Source organism: Phoxinus phoxinus (assembly GCF_949152265.1).
Source record: "Phoxinus phoxinus genome assembly, chromosome: 19".
Taxonomy (NCBI): Eukaryota; Metazoa; Chordata; class Actinopteri; order Cypriniformes; family Leuciscidae; genus Phoxinus; species Phoxinus phoxinus.
The window spans coordinates 29,796,125-29,817,190 of NC_136894.1; the positions used below are offsets into that span (position 1 = coordinate 29,796,125).

Genomic DNA, 21,066 nt, shown 5'->3' on the forward strand with positions numbered 1-21,066 from the left:
AAATAAATGAAACATTCTTCAGTACACAACTGGACAAGTTCAATTGAGCAGTTTTTATTGATAATGTAGAAAAAGACACTGCCACATATTAGCACAAACAGTTCAGCACTTAAACAAAAGACTCAAAAACAGCTTTCAAAAGAAATGAATTTAATGTACAAAATGCAAACAAGTCAGAATCAAAATATTCTCCAAATAAAGAACAAAAAAATGCTGTACAAAGCGCACTAATGTACAGTGGCTTGAGATTTTCATCTCCTCGGGCCGCCGCGGCCGCGTCCTCTTCCTCTGCCACGACCCCGTCCTCTTCCTCGACCGCGGCCAGCAACTGCAAGAACGGGAAGGAAAAAAAACAATTATACATTTTCATAGACAATTAATTAATCAATGCCAGAGTTTCAAGGCCAAAGTCAGTCTAGATCAGGGATGTTCAACTTCAGTCCTGGAGGGCCACTGTCCAGCAGAGTTTAGCTCCAACCCTAATTAAACACACCTGAACAAGCTAATCAATGTTTTCAGGATTACTAGAAAAGAGCTTTTGTCAGGGTTGAAGCTAAACTCTGTAGGACAGTGGCCCTCCAGGACCGAAGTTGAACATCCCTGGTCTAGATGATATTTTCCGTAACGCACCAGCCTCTCTCTTCTTAGACTTGACTTTCGGCTCGATGTCGACCAGCAGCGTGTCCAGAGGAAGACTGTCGGGCAGGATGAAGTAGCGGATGTTGTTGCCGCGGATACTGAGGGACTCCAGCTGAGTGGGTTCTCTGTTTTTCAGGGTCATCTTCACAGCTTTGAGGTGAGTGTTCATACTGACATCCACACCTGTTCATAGGATTCAAAGAGAAAGTGTAAAGACATTGTTCAACTTACAGGAATAGTTCACTCAAATCTCCCATTATTTACCCTCACGCCATCCTAGGTGCATATTACTTTCAGACGAACACAATCTGAGTTGTATTAAAAGATACCCCAGCTTTATAATGGCATTGAATAGTTTTTAAAGCTCCAAAAAAGTGCATCCATCTTAAAAGTAATCCATAGACTCCAGTGGGTTAATAAAGGCCTTCTGAAGCGAAGCGATGCGTTTTGTGAGAAAACAATATCCATATTTAATTAAAACTTTATAACCTATAATCACTGGTTTATGTAACAGCCGTACACGTGTTCATGAGAGAGTCGAGTACCTGTGGAAGGGTGACCTCTGACCCCAACATGACGTAGCTGCTCTTCTCTTATATCAAAACCCTTTGACATTTTTCTTAAAAATTTCTTGCTTTAGACTTCGAGACCGATTTTTTGTCTGGCTTTATCTTCTGCGCTTCTGTGTTTATCAATTCTCACCTGAGCTTAAGGCGGATTTATACTTCTGCGTCGGGTGTACGTCGTAGGCTACGCCGTCGTGAGCAATTATACTTCTGCGTTTATGTCTGCGTTGCTCTGAAGTTACATCGCCGAAACGCTAGTTGGCGGGGCGGGTTTTAATGTTCCACTGTGTACAGATTCCTCGTGGCCGTTTTGATTTGGCTACTGCAAGCAATGGCGACTGAAAGAGCGGATCATGTTGGAGCTGGAGCTTATCGAGTTGGAAAAAGTCAATTCTAGTGAAATTTCTGAATTTAAAAATGGCGGGCGGTGCTGAAGAACACGCCGGAAACGCGTAGGAGGAAACGCAATGCTACCAAGCCGACCAATCACAGATCTTGCGGTCCGCGTCGTCGCGACGTGTAGTTACATCTTTGAGGAGGTGCGCGTCAGGGTACGGCGTATGGTACACGTCTATGCGTATGCTACGCCGTACCTACTGTGCGCAGAAGTATAAATGGGCCTTTACGGTATGCATATATTGTACGTGGGGTCAGAGGTCACCCTTCCAGCAGAACTTGACTCATGAAAGTGTGTACAGCCAGTGATTATAGCTTATAAAGGTTTAAATATGGATATTTGTCTTGCAATGGCTTCGCTTCAGAAGGGCTGTATTAACCCACTGGAGGCGTGTGGATTACTTTTATGATGGATGTGATTTTTGGAGCTTCAAAAACTCAGGCTCTATTCACTCCCATTATAAAGCTTGGAAGAGCCAGGATATTATTTAATATAACGGTGTTCGGCTGAAAGAAGAAAGTCATATACACCTAGGATGAGTAAATAATGTGATAATTTTTATTTTGGGGTGAACTATCCCTTTCAGATTTCTTCTTAAACACAAACTTGAAGGAGATACCTTAAGACCAGTGTAAAAAAAATAATATATATAAATATTTTGTCCGACTTAGCAATATTTTATATAATAATTACCTGTAATGGTGCCATGGACCTGTGTGCCATTCTTCAGCTCAATGGTGACTGTTTCATGGCTCAGTTTCATCAAAAACCTGTGGGATTACAATCAAAAACAAAGACTGAAGCACATATTCATCACAACAACACACAGATCTTACAGCAGAACAAACTTCACATGAGAGACATTACATAATATTGAGTCTTCATTGTTTTATCATATTTTTGTAGGAAATTTGATTGCTAAACTATACTTAGTTTAAACCTATACACTTATTTGTATAATATTTGCCTAATAACATAAAATATATGTGTTTTGCAGATTGCATCTGTAGTAAAACGTACATCAAAAGATACTGGCATTTAAAAGTGGTTGTTTTTGTTGCTGCGTTTGTTAGATTTAAGGCCCAGCATCTACAAACTAATGTCCCACATTCATAATTTCATCAATCCAGGGATAAACCCACGAACTGTAAGTTAAACACACAGCTGCGTTTAAAACACGCCATTAATGAGACAGAAATTCAAACAAACAAACACATTCATTCATTCCCGCCTGTCGAAGCTAACAGCTAAGCTAACAGCTAACCGACAGCAACATCAAATCTGACGCCATCCATTACATTAGATTGCATGTCGCTGCAGATACTTTGTGCATATTGATTATATGAGACCTATAGAGGTTTATTACCTGACGAGTTTCATGCTGGCGGTGGACTTTGAGTGAAAATCCTCCACCGAAGTGAGAAAAAATTATAGCGCAAAACGACAAAAAAGCGTCGGACGCTACCGAGGCAATGAGAGGAATCACTTCCTGTGCGAAACGGAAGCAGAATCATCGACGCAAGTGTTGCCACTACACTCCCCAAATCAACATAATCTTTACACATAATAGAATATACGTATACAATCTTATTTATATGTAGCTTTAATCGTAATTAATATATTATGTGGATAAAAATGAGGTTGAATATTATTGTATATATACATTTTTATTATGATAATACATTTAAAAGTCTTTATATCAGCGGATGGATTGTGGAACTCCAAATAAGGGCCAATCCCAATTCTACCCCTTACCCCTTCACTTACCCCTTCCCCTCTGTTTTGCTCGTGCATGTGAAGGGGTAGGGCTGTCTCGATTCTCTTTTGGTTGGAGGGGGAGGGCTAAGGGGAAGGGCCAGATAGCCCTTCAAACGAAGATTTTTCGGGACCACACTTCAAACGAAGGGGTATGAGAAATGTCACTGCATACACCGGCTACAGACGCAAAATGGCTGCCCAAGCAAAAAATTAGACCATAAATGTAAGAATTGTTGACTTTAATAAGTATTTTAACAACAAATAATGATTTGCTTTATGTTACATTCAATCTTGTGTTCATATTTATGGTCAGTTCCTTCAAAGAAACGTTTGTAAAAAAATCTCCTCTCCCCCGAACAAAGCACACAAGCTACTGGTGCGTTCAAGTCATCTCGTAAAGATCGTATTTATGAGTTGAACGCACATGAACGCCACACAATGTCGTATTTCACACAGTTTAACACAGTAAATAAATAAATAGGACAAACATAGGTCTGTACCTCCAACGTGTTAATACAACACCACAGAAAACAAGTCCTGTGCATCTTGGAAGTTTGTGATAAACATCGGCGCATCTCCTGTGACGTAGGCGACGACGTATAATGACGTGTAACGGTGTAGTAGTGGTGTCCCATTTCTTAGGGGAATATTTTCACCCCTATGCCTTGCCACTCTGTTTCAAGGGTCAAGGGGAAGGGGAAGGCGAAGGGTTAGGGGTAGACGAAGGGGAAAGGGGTAGAATTGGGATTGGGCCTAAGTGTCGTAATTAATCGTTTTTAAGGGTTTTAACGAACTTCCATTGTTTTTTGTTGGCAAAATTATTTGCGATTTAAATGGTTGAGTTGAATAAATCTGGCAACCCCGCAACAGGAAGTGAATCCCGGAAATGAGCGCTCATTGAAACATCACGTCAAAATTGAATCGAGGGATAAATTGAAGGAATTAAACGCGCGCGTTTCATCATGAGGGATCACCGATGACTTTACACGGGATTTCTGAGGATGCTGGAGTGAAAAGCGAATCAAACACATCAGAATAAGAGACTGCAGATGTTGTAATGTGTGTGTTTAGAGTGACGTGTGTTAGTGGCAGTGCACCAGGACTGATTGACAGCTGATCTAATCCTGCTCTTCATTCTTCATTATTTGCCGTCCGAACAGCATGTTGATCAGCAGTGTCTGCTCAGGTCTGTCCACTGAAGCTGTGCGCTGGCATTGATGCACTGATGATGTTTCCTAAAACCTCGTTCACGAGCCTGATCGTGGGGGTTTTCCTCCTGTATGTGCTGCACACATGTTGGGTCATGTATGGGATCGTTTACACGAAACCCTGCGAGAACCCCAAGACTGACAGCTGTATCTCACCCTACCTGGCCGGCAAACCTCGACTGCAGGTGAGACTCTCACGAGCTGCTGTTACATGTGTGCTTATCTCAACTTATCTTAGAAACAGTGCATGTGAAACCAGGCCTATGCAGGACGTATTTATATATCAAACGATGGGCACTATACATTAATAAATAACATACATATAAATATTAATGTATGTAATATTAAATGTGAGAAAGGTGTTTTCAATCTTTTAGATGCCAGGGACCCACGATCATCTTCATATGAGGGCCCTTATTCAAACATTTAATGTATATAGTTTCTTGTATAAAGACCCAGGTTATACTGTGAAAAACTAATATTATAAATATGTCTAAAATATTAATTGGAAAATATTTAGTTTCTATTAATTTAATTATTGCTACTCATAGTTCTGTACTGTTCGATGTTTTAATTAGTTTATTTTCAATTTTTAATTATCAATAATTTATTTATCTATTTATTCTATATATGTCTATGTTATTTAAATATTTATGTTTTTTAATATATTTTTTATTTTCTTTTATTCCAATTTAATTTTTTTATCCGTTTCTTTTCATCTAAATTGTATTTTTTTATTTTTTTATTAATTCATATATTTTTAATAAGTTTTAAATGGATTTATTTCAATATAATTTGTATTTATCTATTTAATTTTAAATTATTTATATATCTATGTATTTTATTCAAATAATTATTTTTCTAATCCAATTTCTATGCATCTATTTCTATCTTGTTATTTAATCAGATTTTTATTTATTTTATTTATTTCAAACCTATTTATTTAATTTCATTTGTATAAAAAGTATATTCACACTGTTTTTCTCCAAACACGTCCCTGGACCACAACCCCTGCATTAGAAGAGACATATATAATCAACATTATACAGTACAAAATATATTTCGGTAAACAATAGGAAGATTTGCACTAACGGAGATATATTGTGTGTGTTTCATCAGCTCAGCGTGTACACTGCATTGAGGCCGAATGCTGACGGAGGACACAGTCTGATCCACAGAGAGGAAGAGTTCGATGTGAACACCAGGTTTGAGAGGTACAGGATCTACTAACTCATCATATCACTGTTACTCTGCATTCCTGTCCTGTAGGGCTTCATTTGTTTTCTCTCTAGAGATCTATTGCTTTCCAGATTAGCTTTCTCAGTTACACTTCTGTCTTTTTAAGGTTAATTAACGTGTCTGTGCCGAAGAAGACACGCAAGAACGGCACGCTGTACGCGATGGTGTTCCTGCACCAGGCTGGAGTCACGCCATGGCAGGATCCGCATCAGGTTCATTTAGTCACGCAACTGACCACATACATGATGCCGAAGCCTCCCGAGATCAGCCTGATCACGGGACAGGACGACCCGCAGGTGAGCGGACACCCCCAGCAAACATCCCAGCAAGCAATCTTATGTTTAAAAGACTTCTAATAGCCGTCCAAACACAGCCCAGACGTCTAATCTTGCGCTCACACCAAACGCGAATAGAGCGGCAAATTCGCGTCTAGTTTGACGCTTGAAAATTTTTAATGCATTCGCGCGTCCAAAGCGAAATGGACGCACGTAAAAAGCAAGCGTTTGAAGCGAAATTGACGCGCATCCGAGACGAAATCCGCTTCTTCTGGGAGAGGCAAGTGCTAGACGGTGGTTTGTTTGCAAGAAAGGCTGCGAAATTTAAAAATACTACTGTTATTGTGTCACGAAATGTAGTTTTAAGAGTTGTTCAGTCGAGAATGTAGTTGTTTAAAGCTCAAATCTGTGGTTTGTTTATAAAGATAGCGCCTATTTAAAAAATTTGATCTGATGTTTCGGAGTTGTGAGATCCAGGCGATCACCGGGCGCTCAGCGCTCATGTAACCCGCTGGAGCAGCCTCACCTCAGCTAGTCCTCCTGACGTCTGCCGCTGGTAAACCAGAAATGTTTAAATTCACAATCTATAGCTTCGGTTCTGTTATTAAAGTTGAAATACATTAATGACTCGTTATGACGTTGGTCAAACGACTTCTTTAATTATGTGAGTTTTTCTTCATCTCATTCAGAAATGTAGCCTATGACTGCAAGTGTTCAGTGTCACACTCACATTCATAGTTAACATCTGAACAATGTCATTCCTTCTTTCACGCGGGCATAAATAAGTTATTGAGGCCAAACATTTAAAATGACATTATAATCTGAAAAGCGGGCCTGCCCCCGTTTATCACGTCACTTCACCACGTGACAGCAGAAAGCAGGCTCCGATTGGTTAACGCGGCGCGAATTGACGCAGAAGTTCAGACATTTCAACTCTCGCGAATTCGCGTCAATCGCGTGAAAGCACAAAAAGCACTATAAAATCATTCGCGCTTAACGCGCCAGACGCTCCATTCGTGCGAACTTGACGTGCGAATAAGGCTTATTCGCGTCTACCGCGCCGCACTCTACGCCTCATTCGAGCCGCTGGGATTTTTTCCGCGCGTAACGCGTCTTTGCATTGACTTAACATTGAAATCTCTCGCTCCTGGCGCACTATTCATGTCCGGGGTGAACGCACAGTAATAAAGCAATAAGCCCCGCGAAGCCGTGAATATAGAACAGCTAAGGGCCGTTGTTAGCTACGACGCGGAGCGGAGTGTCTAAAACCCCCTCAGCTGTTCTAAATTCACTGTAAATCACGGCTTCAAGGGGCTTATTGCTTTTATAAAACGGTTACTCCATAAAAATATTCATTTGAATATTTATTGTATTCATAAAATAAACACCAGCAACAAAATTTTTACGTTATAACACATTACTCCTCCGCCAAGGAATGTAGTTCCAGAGAGGTTGCTAAGCAACACATGAGGCAACAAAGAATCACAAACGGCAGTTGCGTAGTAACACTTATGTAATGCGCTCACAGGTGTGTTTGTTGAGTAATTTCGGCTTCGAACACGGCTCAACCAATCAGAATCAAGGACCGGAACTCTCAGTTTTATAGACCTTATGTAGCTCCGCCCCTTTTCATCGCTGCGCTCGTTGTCTATCGTCTTCCCGTTTCTGTATTGTCACAGCGATCTTGCGTATTTATGAATGAACGGCTCGTTTTAAAATCTTCCCGGTCCACTGACATTTGTTAAGACATCTGATTTAAACATTACAATCCTCATGATAACTTTCGTTAACTTTACATTAAGTAAATCCACTTTAAAAGCTAATTACTCCTGGACAGCGATGCCATAGAGATATACAGAGCGACTGCAAACGGAAGTTCAAAGACAATATTATAAAGATGGCGGCGCGCTCGTTTCTCTGGTGCATATGGTCTATAAAACAAGGCAAAATTTGGGCTGTCATTGACAATTTAATAGACGTCTAAACCACAGCCCAAGAATAGACTAGTCATTTATTTTTATGTCTTTGTTATCTAATTGATAACTAGTCTATTCTTGGGCTGTTCTAAATTCTCTGTAAATCACGGCTTCGCGGGGCTTATTGCTTTATTAGACGTCTGGGCTGTGTTTGGACGGCTATTAGACAAAACTGTTTGCTGGGCCACTTCCTGCTCCTGAACAAAGAGCTGTTTGCATTATATCAATAAATCCGATTGCTATCCAGAAACCGGATCAGCAAAAGCAGAGCAGCGAGTCCGATCTGGAGCGGCCCGTCTCTCACTGGCGCTCCCGCCTGACGCTGAACGTGGTGTCCGAAAACTTCCAGTTCGATCGAGAGGCTCTTCCTGGAGACGTGCACCGCTACATGAGAGTGTGAGTTTCTTCATATTACACACATCCAGCCGCTCTTTCAAGATAAAACAACAAGCCGTGAGAGAGTTGCTGTGTGTTACTGTGATTTTACCACATTTAAGCATAATATTCTTTTTAAATGTGGTCAAATCACTGTAACACACATGGCATTCAATGAATTAGGGCTATAATTTTATGTAATCAAATAAAAAAGGGCTATAGCAATAAATTTGACTTGACTTGACAATAATCACTTATATTATAAGTAGGGCTGTAAACGATTAATCACTTCCAAAATAAAAGTCTGTGTTTTCATAATATATGTGTGTGTGCTGTGTATAATTATTATGTATAAATACACACACATTCATGTATATATTTAAGAAATATTTGCATTTATATACTGTATATACATTTATATAATTTATATTATATATAAATATGTTATATATAAATATAACCAATTTTTCTTAAAGGGCACCTATTATGACATTTAAAATGTTCCTAATGTTGTTTAGGGAGTCCCCAACAACAGTTTTACATGCATGCAATGACAAAAAACACTTTTGTTGTCGTATAATATGCATTTATTTTTACCTGATTTGCTCAACGACTCCCAAATGATTCGTTCAACGACTCGTTTTTCCAAACCCCTCCTCTGCGCGACGCTAATTTGCGATTGGTCAGATGACCCAGCAGTGTTTACAGAGATAATACTTATTTTTAACACGGAGTACAATGATGCTTTTATCAATTAAATCGTGTTATAATAATGATTATAGTCCACTGCTTTATAGTTTGTAGTAAAAAACAAAAAATAAGATAAATAATTTAATGTTATGTTAGCGAGCATAGCCCAGAGTTCATATTGTAAAAGCACAATCAGTCTTTGTTTGCGTTAGCCCGATGCATATAAACAACGTTTTTACAAAAAAAAAATGCAGTCACGTTACTACGAGGTATTATTCTATTCGTTAAGACAACTCCGAAAACAACGACAAACACTTCACATATCTCAATACAATTGTCATTGAAGACCTAGAAGCTAAACGGTGCTTACACAACAAACTAAATAATTATTAAGCATGCTACATAAAACATAAAAGCAACACTTATTAATAACACTTACAGGTTGTGATACGGAGGAGGAAGCTGATGCAAATACACTTGGAACTGAACCTTCCTCAATATCAGCCGGCTCGCGAATCCAAGTTTGATTGCATTTAAAGCAATTTTCTTCAAAATGGCGCGAACAAAGCACAAGGCTCGGACTATACTTCTGTGGTATAGTTGTATATATGAATTGTAGCCACTTAGTCTTCAAATGCTCCTCCTTGGGCAGATGTAAAAAGTTGTCTTTTGAGTCGCACTTCAGAACACAGCGTCTCGTCGCCATGATGTTTTCAAGTTTTCCCTGCTGGCCTTGGAGCGCAATAAGTGGGCGTATCGTATTCAAATAACTTGACAAGTTGACGTCATCTAGTCAGAGAAAAAGCTTCGGTCTTCTAACGATTCATAAAAATGACTCAGAGTCGACTCTTACTTTTGAAAGACAATAACTTTATATACGGTGCACTTTCATATTTCAAACTTTGCAGGATGTTTTTGTTCACTTAGATCTATGTTACACACTACATGAAAGGTAAATTTCAAAATTCCATAATAGGTGCCCTTTAAATATATACATGATTGTGAGTGTTTATATATATATAAATAATTATACACAGTACACTACACACACATATATTATGTAAACACAAACTTTTATTTTGGATGTGATTAATCGTGATTCATCTTTTGACACCCCTACTTATACTTATAAGTTTATTATTGATGATTATTGTCAAGTCATATTTATTGCTATAGCCCTTTTTATTGCAATTTCCATTTTTAATGCTCAGATTAAAACTGATCTGTTTAGAATTGTTTGATTTGTTGATTTTATGTTTGATCTGTATGTCTGTCTTTTTGCATAGCTTTGTATTTTTCTGATTTGCTTTTATGTTGTACCTTGAGTGCCTTGAAAGGCGCCTATAAATAAAAGGTATTATTATAGCGCTTTTCACAAAACACATAGAGTTACAAAGCAGCTTTACAGAAAGTCATGATGTTAATGTTTATAATATCTTAATATTTTCTTCATGCCTTGTATAGTCAAATTTGGCATATAAGAGCTGGATGATAATATATTTACATTTTGCAACGATATAAAAAAATCAAGGAACTTAAATTTGCTAAAGTATAATGAGTACTGTATACAGGTGAAAAATGAGAATATGGTGCAAAAGTTAATTTATTTCAGTAATTCAACTTAAAAGATTAAACTAATAATCCATAATCATCAAAATTATAACAAATAAAGGCTTGAAATATCTCACTTTGCATGTAATGAGTCTATATAATATATTAGTTTCACCTTTTAAGTTAAATTACTGAAATAAATGAACTTTTGCACCATATTCTAGTTGTTCCAGCTTCACCTGTATGTGGATGAAGTTGGATATAATATATATATGTAACTTTACACACAGAGATGTGTGATGATACAGTTTGTGTGATGTATCCTGTACTGTGATGAAAGGTTGTGGTCATGATGTTCCTCTCTCTCTGTCCTCAGGTATCAGGACGGCAAGAAGATGATTTACCTGCCGCTGCTGTTCGTAGACGAGCTCAGTAACCGAGTGAAGGATTTGATGGTACTGCGTCTTTAATCCTCTACACTCCAGCTGTTTTCTCTCAGGTCCTGTAGTGAACGTGTGAGTGTGTTTAATGCAGGAGATCAACAGCAGCTCCGCCGAACTGCCTCTGACCATCTCGTACGACTCCATCGCTCTGGGGAAACTGCGCTTCTGGATACACATGCAGGACGCCGTTTATTCACTGCAGCAGTTTGGTAAGAGCCTGTGGACTTATGGGTAATTAAAGCAATAAGCCATGCAGGGCTGTGTTAAAGTGGATTTATCAAGGTTTGATGTGAAATTAAGGGTCACAATGATTTTTCTTAAAGGGACGGTTCGGATAGGGTCCTCTGCACCATGACCTCGAGCCAAACCCCGCCAGACGCTTTTCCCCCTGGTCGAACATTATTAAAGTTAGAGTTAATTTAGAGATATCAGCCGAATGGTTTAGTGCAGGCGCTAATGGATCCAAGGTTGTATCTGGTAAATTACCGCACTAATAATGCCCGGATGGCACCACACTTCTACAGTTGTACAAATATGTTCTGTACTCATAAAACGAGGCATTGTAAAGTGTGTAAGTACATCAGGAGTTTATTTAAATAACACTTGCCTGATGATGGCGTATGCTGCCGCTAACCCGGACGTCGACGTCACTTCCGTGATTTGGGAAAAGCCTGTAAAAGTCTCGTGCGATGTTGCTGATTTTTTTTTTTTTTTTTTTTTGCCATATCCAAAAAGTTTGGATGCAAAATATGTAAAAGTCTCACGCGATCACGCGGTGTTGCTGAAAACGTTTTTGGGTATATCCCAAATAAAGTATTCTTTTTTTCCGAAGTGTTGACAACTTCAGTGTTAACTAATAATTATTGCTAACTGGTACTACCAACAAAATATTAGTGTATTCCTGAAAGTGGGTGTCGTTACACTTCATCCTCATGCATCGCTTTCTGCCAGGATTTTTACGGACTTTTCCCCGCTCTAAATAAAGTCTTAACTTTAATAATGTTCGAAAAAATGTATTACAATTTTTCTTGATTGTTTACACACATTTTCTGAACGCATGCCTCATATTCTCAAAACACACACACACACACACACACACACACACACACACACACACACACACACACACACACACACACACACACACACACACACACACACACACACACACAGAGAGAGAGACAGAGACACACACACACACACACACAGACAGAGAGACACACACACACACACACACACAATGGGCAAAGCCCCTCAAATTTCCTGCAAAATGAAACTTTACATTCAAAACAATGTTATTTCTTCTCAAAATGGTATTTTGTTTTCAAATGACACACACAAACCATCATATGAATGGTCATTAATAAGAACCAGTTGAACACTGATGTGCTCGATGTAAAACACTTCTTCTCCATTCATCATAATGACTTAAGCCTTTTTTTGTTCAGTGTACACTTACTACAGACAGTACATATATAAGTGTGTTGTAAAATATTTGAGAATATTGTTTTTATACTCAGAACACACAAATACACGGTAACAAATATATTTTATTTTTCCAACAAAAACAATGTACACAGTACACAGTGGCCCTCATTTATCAATCTTGCGTCGAAACGGGCGCATATGTTGGCGTAAGATTATGCTTACACTCCTCTCACCGTCCGATTTATGAAGCTGTGCGTACCTTTGAAATTCAGGTGTACGCAAACCTGCCTCTTGATAAATGCGGCGGCTGAAAACGATCGTCATTAGATTATCACGCCCCTATATATTCACGTCTCCGCCTCCCCCACGCCCTCATTTTACGCCATGGACACACGGAAGACGGCAAAGAGGAGAAACTTCTCCGGTGGAAATCCAGTTTAAATCGCTGGTTGGTTGAGCAAATGACCTATCACAACAATGCATTATTTTACAGCACGTGTTTTGAAACTATTAGCGCTGAATTTCGCATGACGTCACATGTAATGGGGTGTACAAGTGATGATGATGATGTGAATAATTGCATGACAATTTGTAATATTCTTCTTATTAGTATTATGATTTTGATTATTAATGACGCTTATTGTTATTTAGAAGAAGAATGTCTTTGTTATTATTATTATTTGTATTATTATTTAAAAGAAGAAGAATGTCATTTTAATTATTTTGTCAGTCTGAATTATTTTTTGGTCATTGAGAGCCTTTCATTCCTGAACCCAGTCCGTGCGCACCTGCCGGGCTTAACTCACAAAAATAAACAAGTTTATAATTTCTATGTTTTTTTGTTTTTTTACAGTGGGTCATAATATATCATATCTTTAGTTTGTCAGTGCGTTTTGTGGTGTTAGGAATTGTTTTTCTGCGCATTTCAGCACTAACTCAAAACATGCGTACATGTACACCACCTCCTGAGCTGGCGTAGGATTTGAGCGTGCCGTACGCCAACGTCCATATTGATAAATCGCCGTGTTTTGAGTGTACGCTGGAAATTTGGTGTACGCACTTTTCATAAATGAGGGCCAGTGTGTTGAGTCAGTGTGCATATTTGAATGGCAGTGTGTTCCTTGTGAAAACGAGATTTTCTGCATGAAAATTGTGCCAAATGCAGAGATTTGTGTGCAGTGTTTTGAAAAAAGTGTGTTTTAGAGCTGCAATCTGAGTGTAAAGCAGGAATTGTGCTTGTAGTTTAGCAGCAGAACTGGTTCAGGGGGTTGGTGCATGAGTTACATGTTGTGGTCATTGTGTCTCAAGTACCAGTATTAGTGTGTAAACCATTGAGAAAAACTGCAATAATAATATTATTCATTTAGATAAATCATATTTCCATCACGCCATATGATTTATTTATCATCTGACTGATACACACTTCACATTAATATTGAAACTAAAAGTCGCAGGGATATTTTTCCTTTGTATTTTAGGCTTTACTGAAAAGGATGCGGATGAAATCAAGGGAATATTTGTGGACACTAATCTGTATTTCCTCGCCCTCACCTTCTTTGTGGCCGCTTTCCACGTGAGTTCATGTGTTTTAGACTCACCGTCGTATTGTCTTACTCGTGTTCACACTGCTGAGTCTGAGCGGGTTTATGCTTTATAACATTACTGTGTTTCTGTCCAGCTTTTGTTTGACTTCCTGGCGTTCAAAAATGACATCAGTTTCTGGAAGCACAAGAAGAGCATGGTGGGAATGTCAAGCAAAGCAGGTTTGAGCTCAATAACCTTTCTTTCACACACACACACACACACACACACACACACACACACACACACACACACACACACACACACACACACACACACACACACACACACACACACACACACACACATGCAAAGTGTTGCTGAGGAAGTGAAGGACTGTTTTGTGTTATTGCAAATATGTTCAAATGAGCGACCATCTCATACACCAAACTAAATTATATAATATAGTAACATTTATGAATACTCATGATACTGAGTACAATATGCTTTCATTATTTTTCTGTTATCTTGTAAAAAATTAATTTAAGTGGTAAATGATTGTGTATAAATTATTATACACACTAATTTATACAATTTATTTATAGTTATTATGTATAATATTTCATACTTCAGGACAATTTTAATTTAACCTCTTAAACAGCACCCCTATTTTTGAGATTTTCTGAAAAAAATTACTTTTAATTGTAATAATACTTTTTAATAATTTACATTTTTAAATATTTATTATTTATTAGTTATTTATTATGTATTTTATATTTTTTAAACAATTGTTATGTTTTATTTGTAAAAAATAATAATATATAGAATAATGTAATATATATATATATATAAAATACATATTTAAAATATGACTAATAATAAATATTATATAAATATAAGTTTTTGATAGTTGTTCCATTTTATAGTTATTCATAAATGTGTATAATAATCAGACATGGTTTGCATGGGTTATCACAACATGACTGCGATCTCTCAGTGAATTTGTTAACATGTATCGTGTGTGTGTGTGTGTGTGTGTGTGTGTCAGTGCTGTGGAGATGTTTCAGCACGATCGTGATCTTCCTGTATCTGCTGGATGAGCAGACGAGTCTCCTGGTTCTGATTCCCGCTGGGATCGGCTCTCTGATAGAGGTACAGTCGCATCTCACTCGTGCTTTCTGTGCAGAATTATTTCAATCCACTGGACATACACTGATCTACAATCTACACTGAACGGACGTGTATGCCATATGGTTGCAATAACATGCACAAGACACTTTAAGCTGTTTTTATTGCTTTAACTAATTATTTTTATGTGTGTATATGTGGGTAATATGGATGAATACAGTTTGTTTTCTATGAGAGATGTCAAATTCGTTGTATACAATACGTTGTATGTGTGTTGAATGAAATGACACCTACAGCTCGTGTGTGTGTGTGTGTGTGTGTGTGTGTGTGTTTATTTCAGGTTTGGAAAGTGAAAAAGGCTTTTAAAATCCACATCATATGGAGGGGCTTGACTCCCACATTCCTGGTAAAGTTGAATGGTTTCTCTTCTGTATTTTCTTTATTGCTCTGAATCGCTTCGTTACTAAAAACTGATGATTCTCTAACCGTGAGTTGTTCCCGATCTGTCCTTCAGTTTGGGAAACAGGACGAATCTGAGAAACGAACAGGGGAATATGACACACTGGTGAGCACAAGCTTCATCCAGAACGCAGTCTTATGATCATGTTTTGATATATATATCACTTTTGAATCGTGTGTCTCCCTCAGGCGATGAAGTACCTGTCCTATCTGCTGTATCCTCTGTGCCTCGGCGGGGCGGGCTACGCTCTCGTGTTCGTCAAGTACAAAAGGTGAGGAGTCACATTTGCTAAAACTTGTTTTGCTGAGAAAGGTATTTGAGGTGCACAAATGATTAATATTTGATGTGTTTGCACAGCTGGTACTCCTGGATTATTAACAGTTTAGTCAACGGTAAGTGTCGTTCTGTAGTTTTATCATTTATCTGAGTGAATGATTTAGAAACATTAAAGATGGAAGTGTAATTGTTGTTGTCGTTCAGGAGTGTACGCCTTCGGATTCCTCTTTATGCTGCCTCAACTCTTTGTAAACTTCAAGGTTTGTTGAGTCTAAATGAGCTTTTCCATTCAGAGTCGTGAAATCATGTTTGGGTTTGTAATCAATGCATTTGTTTTTCACAGATGAAATCAGTCGCTCATCTGCCCTGGAAAGCCTTTATGTACAAGGTGAGAGATGATCGTTCACAGTGAACCTCTCTCGTGCTGTTCGTTTTAATAATGCATGATATATATAAGAGACAATATTTTTATCAAAGTTTTAAACCCCCAAAACTATATCTATCTATATATATTATATTTATATATATATATATATATATATATAATTTATATATATATATAAACTGCCAGTATGAAAACTAAATACCTGTTGTTTTCTATGTAACAATTTTCCATATTTTATATGATTTTACATTATTTTTAAATATTAAAAACATTTTAATAAATAAAACAACAACAAAAAATTAACAAAATGCAATACATTTTATAATTTATCATAATTTATGAAAATCATGATACTGAGTACACATTACTTTAATTGTTTTTCTGTTATTTTGTGAAATTAAAATTTAAGTGTTTAAATCGTCCTCATTTTGTATATAATAATTATAAATAAATTGTATAAATTATTGATATTTTATATATGTAATAGTGTATCTTATATAAATAAATACAAATTACATAAATGTATATTAATTATATTAATAATAAAAATCATAATATATTAAATATATTATATTATAATATATATATAATATTTACATATTTATATTTATAATATTTATTATATTAATTATATCAAGATTTTATATATATATATCTCTATTATATATTATATATACATATATATATTATATATTTATATTATATATTTATATATAAATCTTAATATAAATAATATAATGTATTCAATTATCCTCAAATTATATACAGTTTAAGATAGTGTATCAATTTAATAAAAAAAAATATATATTATATTAGTTTTTAAGATTATTAAATGAATTATTGACCAAAAACTAAAGATCATTGTCTGTCTGGAGGTTTGAGTTTTGTTATAATCTGACACTTGTTTTTCTCACAGGCTTTTAACACGTTTATCGATGACGTGTTCGCGTTCATCATCACCATGCCCGCGTCACACCGGCTGGCGTGCTTCAGAGACGACGTGGTGTTCCTCGTGTACCTGTATCAGAGATGGTGAGGACCCTTATAGTCTGACGTGTGTGTTGATCTGACTCTGCACTCGTACGGATGATGCAGGACATGTTGATGTTTTTCAGGCTCTATCCAGTGGACAAAACCAGAGTGAACGAGTACGGCGTGTCCTACGATGAAGAGCCCAAAGGAAAATCCCATAAAGACTGACATCGGCACAGCAGGACAGCTCAGCTCTATCATGAGATCAGACATCGGATTCAGAAACGAAGGACAACACTGCATTTGTCTATTTGAGCTCAGTTTTGCTCCAGTAAACAGAGGATTTTGAGCAGCTACTCTCTGTCGGAGCGTCTTTCACAGTTCAAACGGTTGCTATATATTGAGTTGTAGGTTAAGAAGTAAAACTATGAAAAGCTTGTGTACATTTACAGAATGTATTTTGATGGGACCTTTAATTCGGTCTCAAAAAGTGTTTTGTAATTAAGACCACATCACAAGGGTGCCAAAAGACCAGAGTTTCAGATTAATTATCTGTTTCGTTTCCGAATATGAATTAATTTTAGTAACATGACTGTTGTTTGTGTGTTGGGAGAGAATGATGTATGTTTGTCTTTGCGTTACATTCCAATAAAAGTGTTTCTGTGATTTAACTGCTTAATTACAGAGACTTTATTAAACAAACCAAGCCTTCCACTGCCTTTATTCTTTCATGAAGTTTTTATGTTACTTGTCCATGATGACAGTGCAGCAGTAACTGACCTATTATTACCTACTGAACCAACTGTGTGTTAATAATTATAAACAAATACATTAAAAAATCTAAAAAAAAAGTACCATGGTATTACCATGTTTCTAGATGGTATACTTTGAAGTACAATATAAATACCATGTACATTTTATGTACCATGTAAATAAATAAATAAACAAAAACTAACATTTTTATTTTATGTTTAACTTTTTTATATTTTTCCAGTTATATTTAAATGATATATCTAATAAATATAACGCTCTTACATCCACGCGGATGTCAAAAATAACTGACAGAAAAAACGGACGAATCACATCCTCGCTTCACTGTGTCAGTCCCGCCCACTGAAGTGACGCCTAATGCTATATAAACCATCGCTCCGCCCCCTTTCGGCCCTTTCCGTTCACTGACATCGCTGTGTTTGAGGTGCTCGGTTCTTCGCTCCGAAGCTAAGGCCTTTGAATCCGGCGACTAGCACCGTCAAATTTAGGCATCCACGTCTGAAACCTTAACCTCCTGAAAGAACAATGGCATCTGTATCCGAGCTGGCCTGTATTTACTCCGCTCTCATCCTCCATGATGATGAAGTGACCGTTACGGTGAGTGAGGGGTTTGAGCGCGCGCTGACGGCGCGAAATGAACATCCGGGTCTCTGACACTATCTGTGTACATAATGACGCTCACAATTGAGTGAATTTAAGAGATTAACATTTGTATATATATTAGTTTGTTACTCCGTATGTTCAGTGTGTTACTAGAACCTAAATAGTGTGTGAAAACCGTTTGAATAACTTGTGGGAAATAAGTCAAGAGACGCGCGCGGTTTCTGTTTTAAAATATACCATTTTTTTACACACTTTATAATTCAGTTTAAGTGCTTTATTCTTAAAATGTACAATTGTGATTGGTAGTTAAGTACAGAGTACTACCATTTTATATTCCTGTGACTTACCATGCTAATCACAACACTACTGTTAGTTAGTAAGTTAAGTAGTGGCATGATGAACATTTGTTGACCATATACTTTGATTAATAAACTTATATCATGGTATTTACATCTTACTCTAGGAAGAATATTATATGTGATATAATTGTATCACATTATTCTGTACCGTGGTACTACCATGTGTTTTTATTTTTGACAGGACCATGTTATTAGCACCTGATACCATCACTACTGTTGTTCTGCATCCCAATCCCAGCATGAACTGATGTGTTCTTGATCTGTTTTTCAGGAGGACAAGCTCAATGCCCTGATCAAGGCCGCCGGTGTGAACATCGAGCCCTTCTGGCCTGGCCTCTTCGCTAAGGTGAGTTCGTCTCAGCCATTGCATCTATAAGATCCTTCGAGGATAATGGAAATGGTTCAATGTGGATGTTTGGGAAACTTTGTAGCTTCAATTATCAAGTTGGCTCTACAGAGGAATTAGCATTGTTAATTAAACAAAAATGAAAATTAGCCCATGCTTTACTCACCCTGAAGCCATCCTAGGTGTGAATGACTTTATTCTTTCAGACGGAGTTGTTATAAAATGTCCTGGCTCTTCCAAGCCTTATAATGGGAGTTGATGGGTATATTTTTTTGGAAGTCCATCAAAGCGCATCCATCCATCATTAAAGTGCTCGATGCTGCTCTGGTGGTTAATAAAGGCCTTTTGAAGTTAAGCGATGCGTAAAAAATATCCATATTTAAAACTTTACCTTGAGTCTTACTTTATTTAGTTTCAATAGAATTTATTTCACAAAATCCAAGACCAAGAACAGACATTTAATCTGGAAAGGCGAGTTATTCATCTCCACAATAGCACACAGAACAACAGCTGAAGGTGTCCGGTGTGTTAGCGTAACACATTAACAGTTATTCAGCTCCACAACAGCATAAAGATCATATACCTGAAGCTGAATATGCTAAACTAACATTAGCCAGCGAGTCAAACAAGTTACCGGTCAGCAAGTTCACCAAGCTCCCGATCTCACTCAACACTGGATACATTGAGTTCTTCCTCGGTGTCGCTTCTGAACAACTCCGCTAACTAGAGCGCCCTCTCGCGGCTGTAGACGGTAATGTTTCTCTCGGTTCATCTCGGTCTGAATTAATGTTGATATACAAGTCGCAGGACCAGCCAAACTATGAAAAAATTTACGAATTCTAGTCCAGAAAATACGGTACTCTTGTAGCGGTACTCTTAAGTCGACTTGCGTTCGGCTGTATAACTCCGATTGTATTCGTCTGAAAGAAGGTCATATACACCTAGGATGGCTTCAGGGTGAGTAAATCATGGGCTAATTGTAATTTTGGGTGAACTATCCTTTAAGTAGTGCACGTGTGTGATGTATGTCCTGTGTTAGGCTCTGGCCAGTGTTGACATCGGGAGTCTGATCTGTAATGTTGGAGCCGGTGGAGGAGCCGCTCCGGCCGCTGCCGCTGGTGTTGCTGCCGCTCCCGCAGGAGACGCCCCAGGTAACACACACACACACACACACACACTCATTCAGACGCTTCACACCTGCATCTGCTCTTATTCACACTAACCCGTCTTCTGTTTGCATTACAGCCAAGGTGGAAGAGAAGAAAGAGGAGAAGAAAGACGAGTCTGAGGAGTCTGATGACGACATGGGCTTCGGTCTTTTCGACTAAAGCAGTTTTTAATAAAAAAACATAAAAACTGTAAATGCTGTTTGTCTCACTGTTGGTTTGGGGTTTAGTTCTAGTCAAGCGAAGCGTTCACTAGTCCGAAAGAAGTTAAAGGGTTAGTTCAGCCAGAAATGTAAACTCTCAGTAATGACTCTCCCTCATGTTGTTCAATCCCGTCAGACTTTCCTTCATCTTCTGAACACAAATGAAGATATTTGTGATTAAATCTGAGCGTTGTTTCATTCGCTTCTATTGTAATTGAAACTTGCCGGCCCAGAAAGTTATTAAAGACAATGTTTAATAGTCCAAGTGACTACAAGCGACAAGAATACTTAAGGTTGAGCCACTGTAGTCACTTGGACAGCCTATGGAGGA

The 21,066-nt window shown here is 37.7% G+C and overlaps 3 protein-coding genes across 5 annotated transcripts; 2 read left to right on the forward strand and 1 right to left on the reverse strand.

The window, feature by feature from the left end:
- Window positions 1–34: 34 nt before the first annotated feature.
- LOC306987128 (small nuclear ribonucleoprotein Sm D1-like) lies at window positions 35–3,381 on the reverse strand. The gene is made up of 4 exons (XM_079591175.1): window positions 2,969–3,381; window positions 2,296–2,372; window positions 631–822; window positions 35–328 (listed from the first exon to the last, which is right to left on the reverse strand). The coding sequence occupies exons 1-4, from the start codon at window positions 2,980–2,982 to the stop codon at window positions 252–254; spliced, it is 360 nt and encodes a 119-aa protein (XP_079447301.1). The 5' UTR covers window positions 2,983–3,381; the 3' UTR covers window positions 35–251.
- Window positions 3,382–3,427: 46 nt separating this feature from the next.
- Window positions 3,428–18,004, forward strand: clptm1l (CLPTM1 like). 3 transcript variants are annotated; one of them, XM_079591143.1, is made up of 18 exons: window positions 3,428–3,509; window positions 4,521–4,753; window positions 5,688–5,782; window positions 5,914–6,103; window positions 8,306–8,454; window positions 11,051–11,129; window positions 11,209–11,326; window positions 14,024–14,118; window positions 14,224–14,308; window positions 15,115–15,218; window positions 15,535–15,600; window positions 15,709–15,759; window positions 15,843–15,925; window positions 16,012–16,046; window positions 16,135–16,190; window positions 16,274–16,318; window positions 17,232–17,347; window positions 17,431–18,004. In XM_079591143.1, exons 2-18 carry the CDS (start codon window positions 4,586–4,588, stop codon window positions 17,513–17,515), a joined length of 1,620 nt encoding a protein of 539 aa, XP_079447269.1. In that variant the 5' UTR covers window positions 3,428–3,509; window positions 4,521–4,585; the 3' UTR covers window positions 17,516–18,004. The 3 variants fall into 3 exon arrangements, with proteins under 3 accessions (XP_079447269.1, XP_079447268.1, XP_079447267.1); XM_079591142.1 differs by having other exon boundaries at window positions 3,429–3,583; XM_079591141.1 differs by lacking the exon at window positions 3,428–3,509 and adding an exon at window positions 4,026–4,419.
- A 444-nt stretch (window positions 18,005–18,448) lies between these two features.
- Window positions 18,449–20,729, forward strand: rplp1 (ribosomal protein lateral stalk subunit P1). Its single transcript, XM_079591176.1, has 4 exons — window positions 18,449–18,655; window positions 19,292–19,366; window positions 20,406–20,517; window positions 20,612–20,729. Exons 1-4 carry the CDS (start codon window positions 18,584–18,586, stop codon window positions 20,692–20,694), a joined length of 342 nt encoding a protein of 113 aa, XP_079447302.1. The 5' UTR covers window positions 18,449–18,583; the 3' UTR covers window positions 20,695–20,729.
- The last annotated feature ends 337 nt before the right edge of the window (window positions 20,730–21,066 follow it).

Coding starts and splice junctions, on each gene's coding strand:
- LOC306987128 (XM_079591175.1), bottom strand. Junction 823..2,295: donor GGTCCATGGCACCATTACAG/GTAATTATTATA, acceptor TCCTATGAACAG/GTGTGGATGTCAGTATGAAC. Junction 329..630: donor GTCTAAGAAGAGAGAGGCTG/GTGCGTTACGGA, acceptor CCGTTCTTGCAG/TTGCTGGCCGCGGTCGAGGA.
- clptm1l (XM_079591143.1), top strand. CDS start 4,586: ATGATGTTTCCTAAAACCTCGTTCACGAGCCTGATCGTGGGGGTTTTC. Junction 16,047..16,134: donor TATTAACAGTTTAGTCAACG/GTAAGTGTCGTT, acceptor GTTGTCGTTCAG/GAGTGTACGCCTTCGGATTC. Junction 16,319..17,231: donor GGAAAGCCTTTATGTACAAG/GTGAGAGATGAT, acceptor TTTTTCTCACAG/GCTTTTAACACGTTTATCGA.
- rplp1 (XM_079591176.1), top strand. CDS start 18,584: ATGGCATCTGTATCCGAGCTGGCCTGTATTTACTCCGCTCTCATCCTC. Junction 19,367..20,405: donor GGCCTGGCCTCTTCGCTAAG/GTGAGTTCGTCT, acceptor GTCCTGTGTTAG/GCTCTGGCCAGTGTTGACAT. Junction 20,518..20,611: donor TCCCGCAGGAGACGCCCCAG/GTAACACACACA, acceptor TTTGCATTACAG/CCAAGGTGGAAGAGAAGAAA.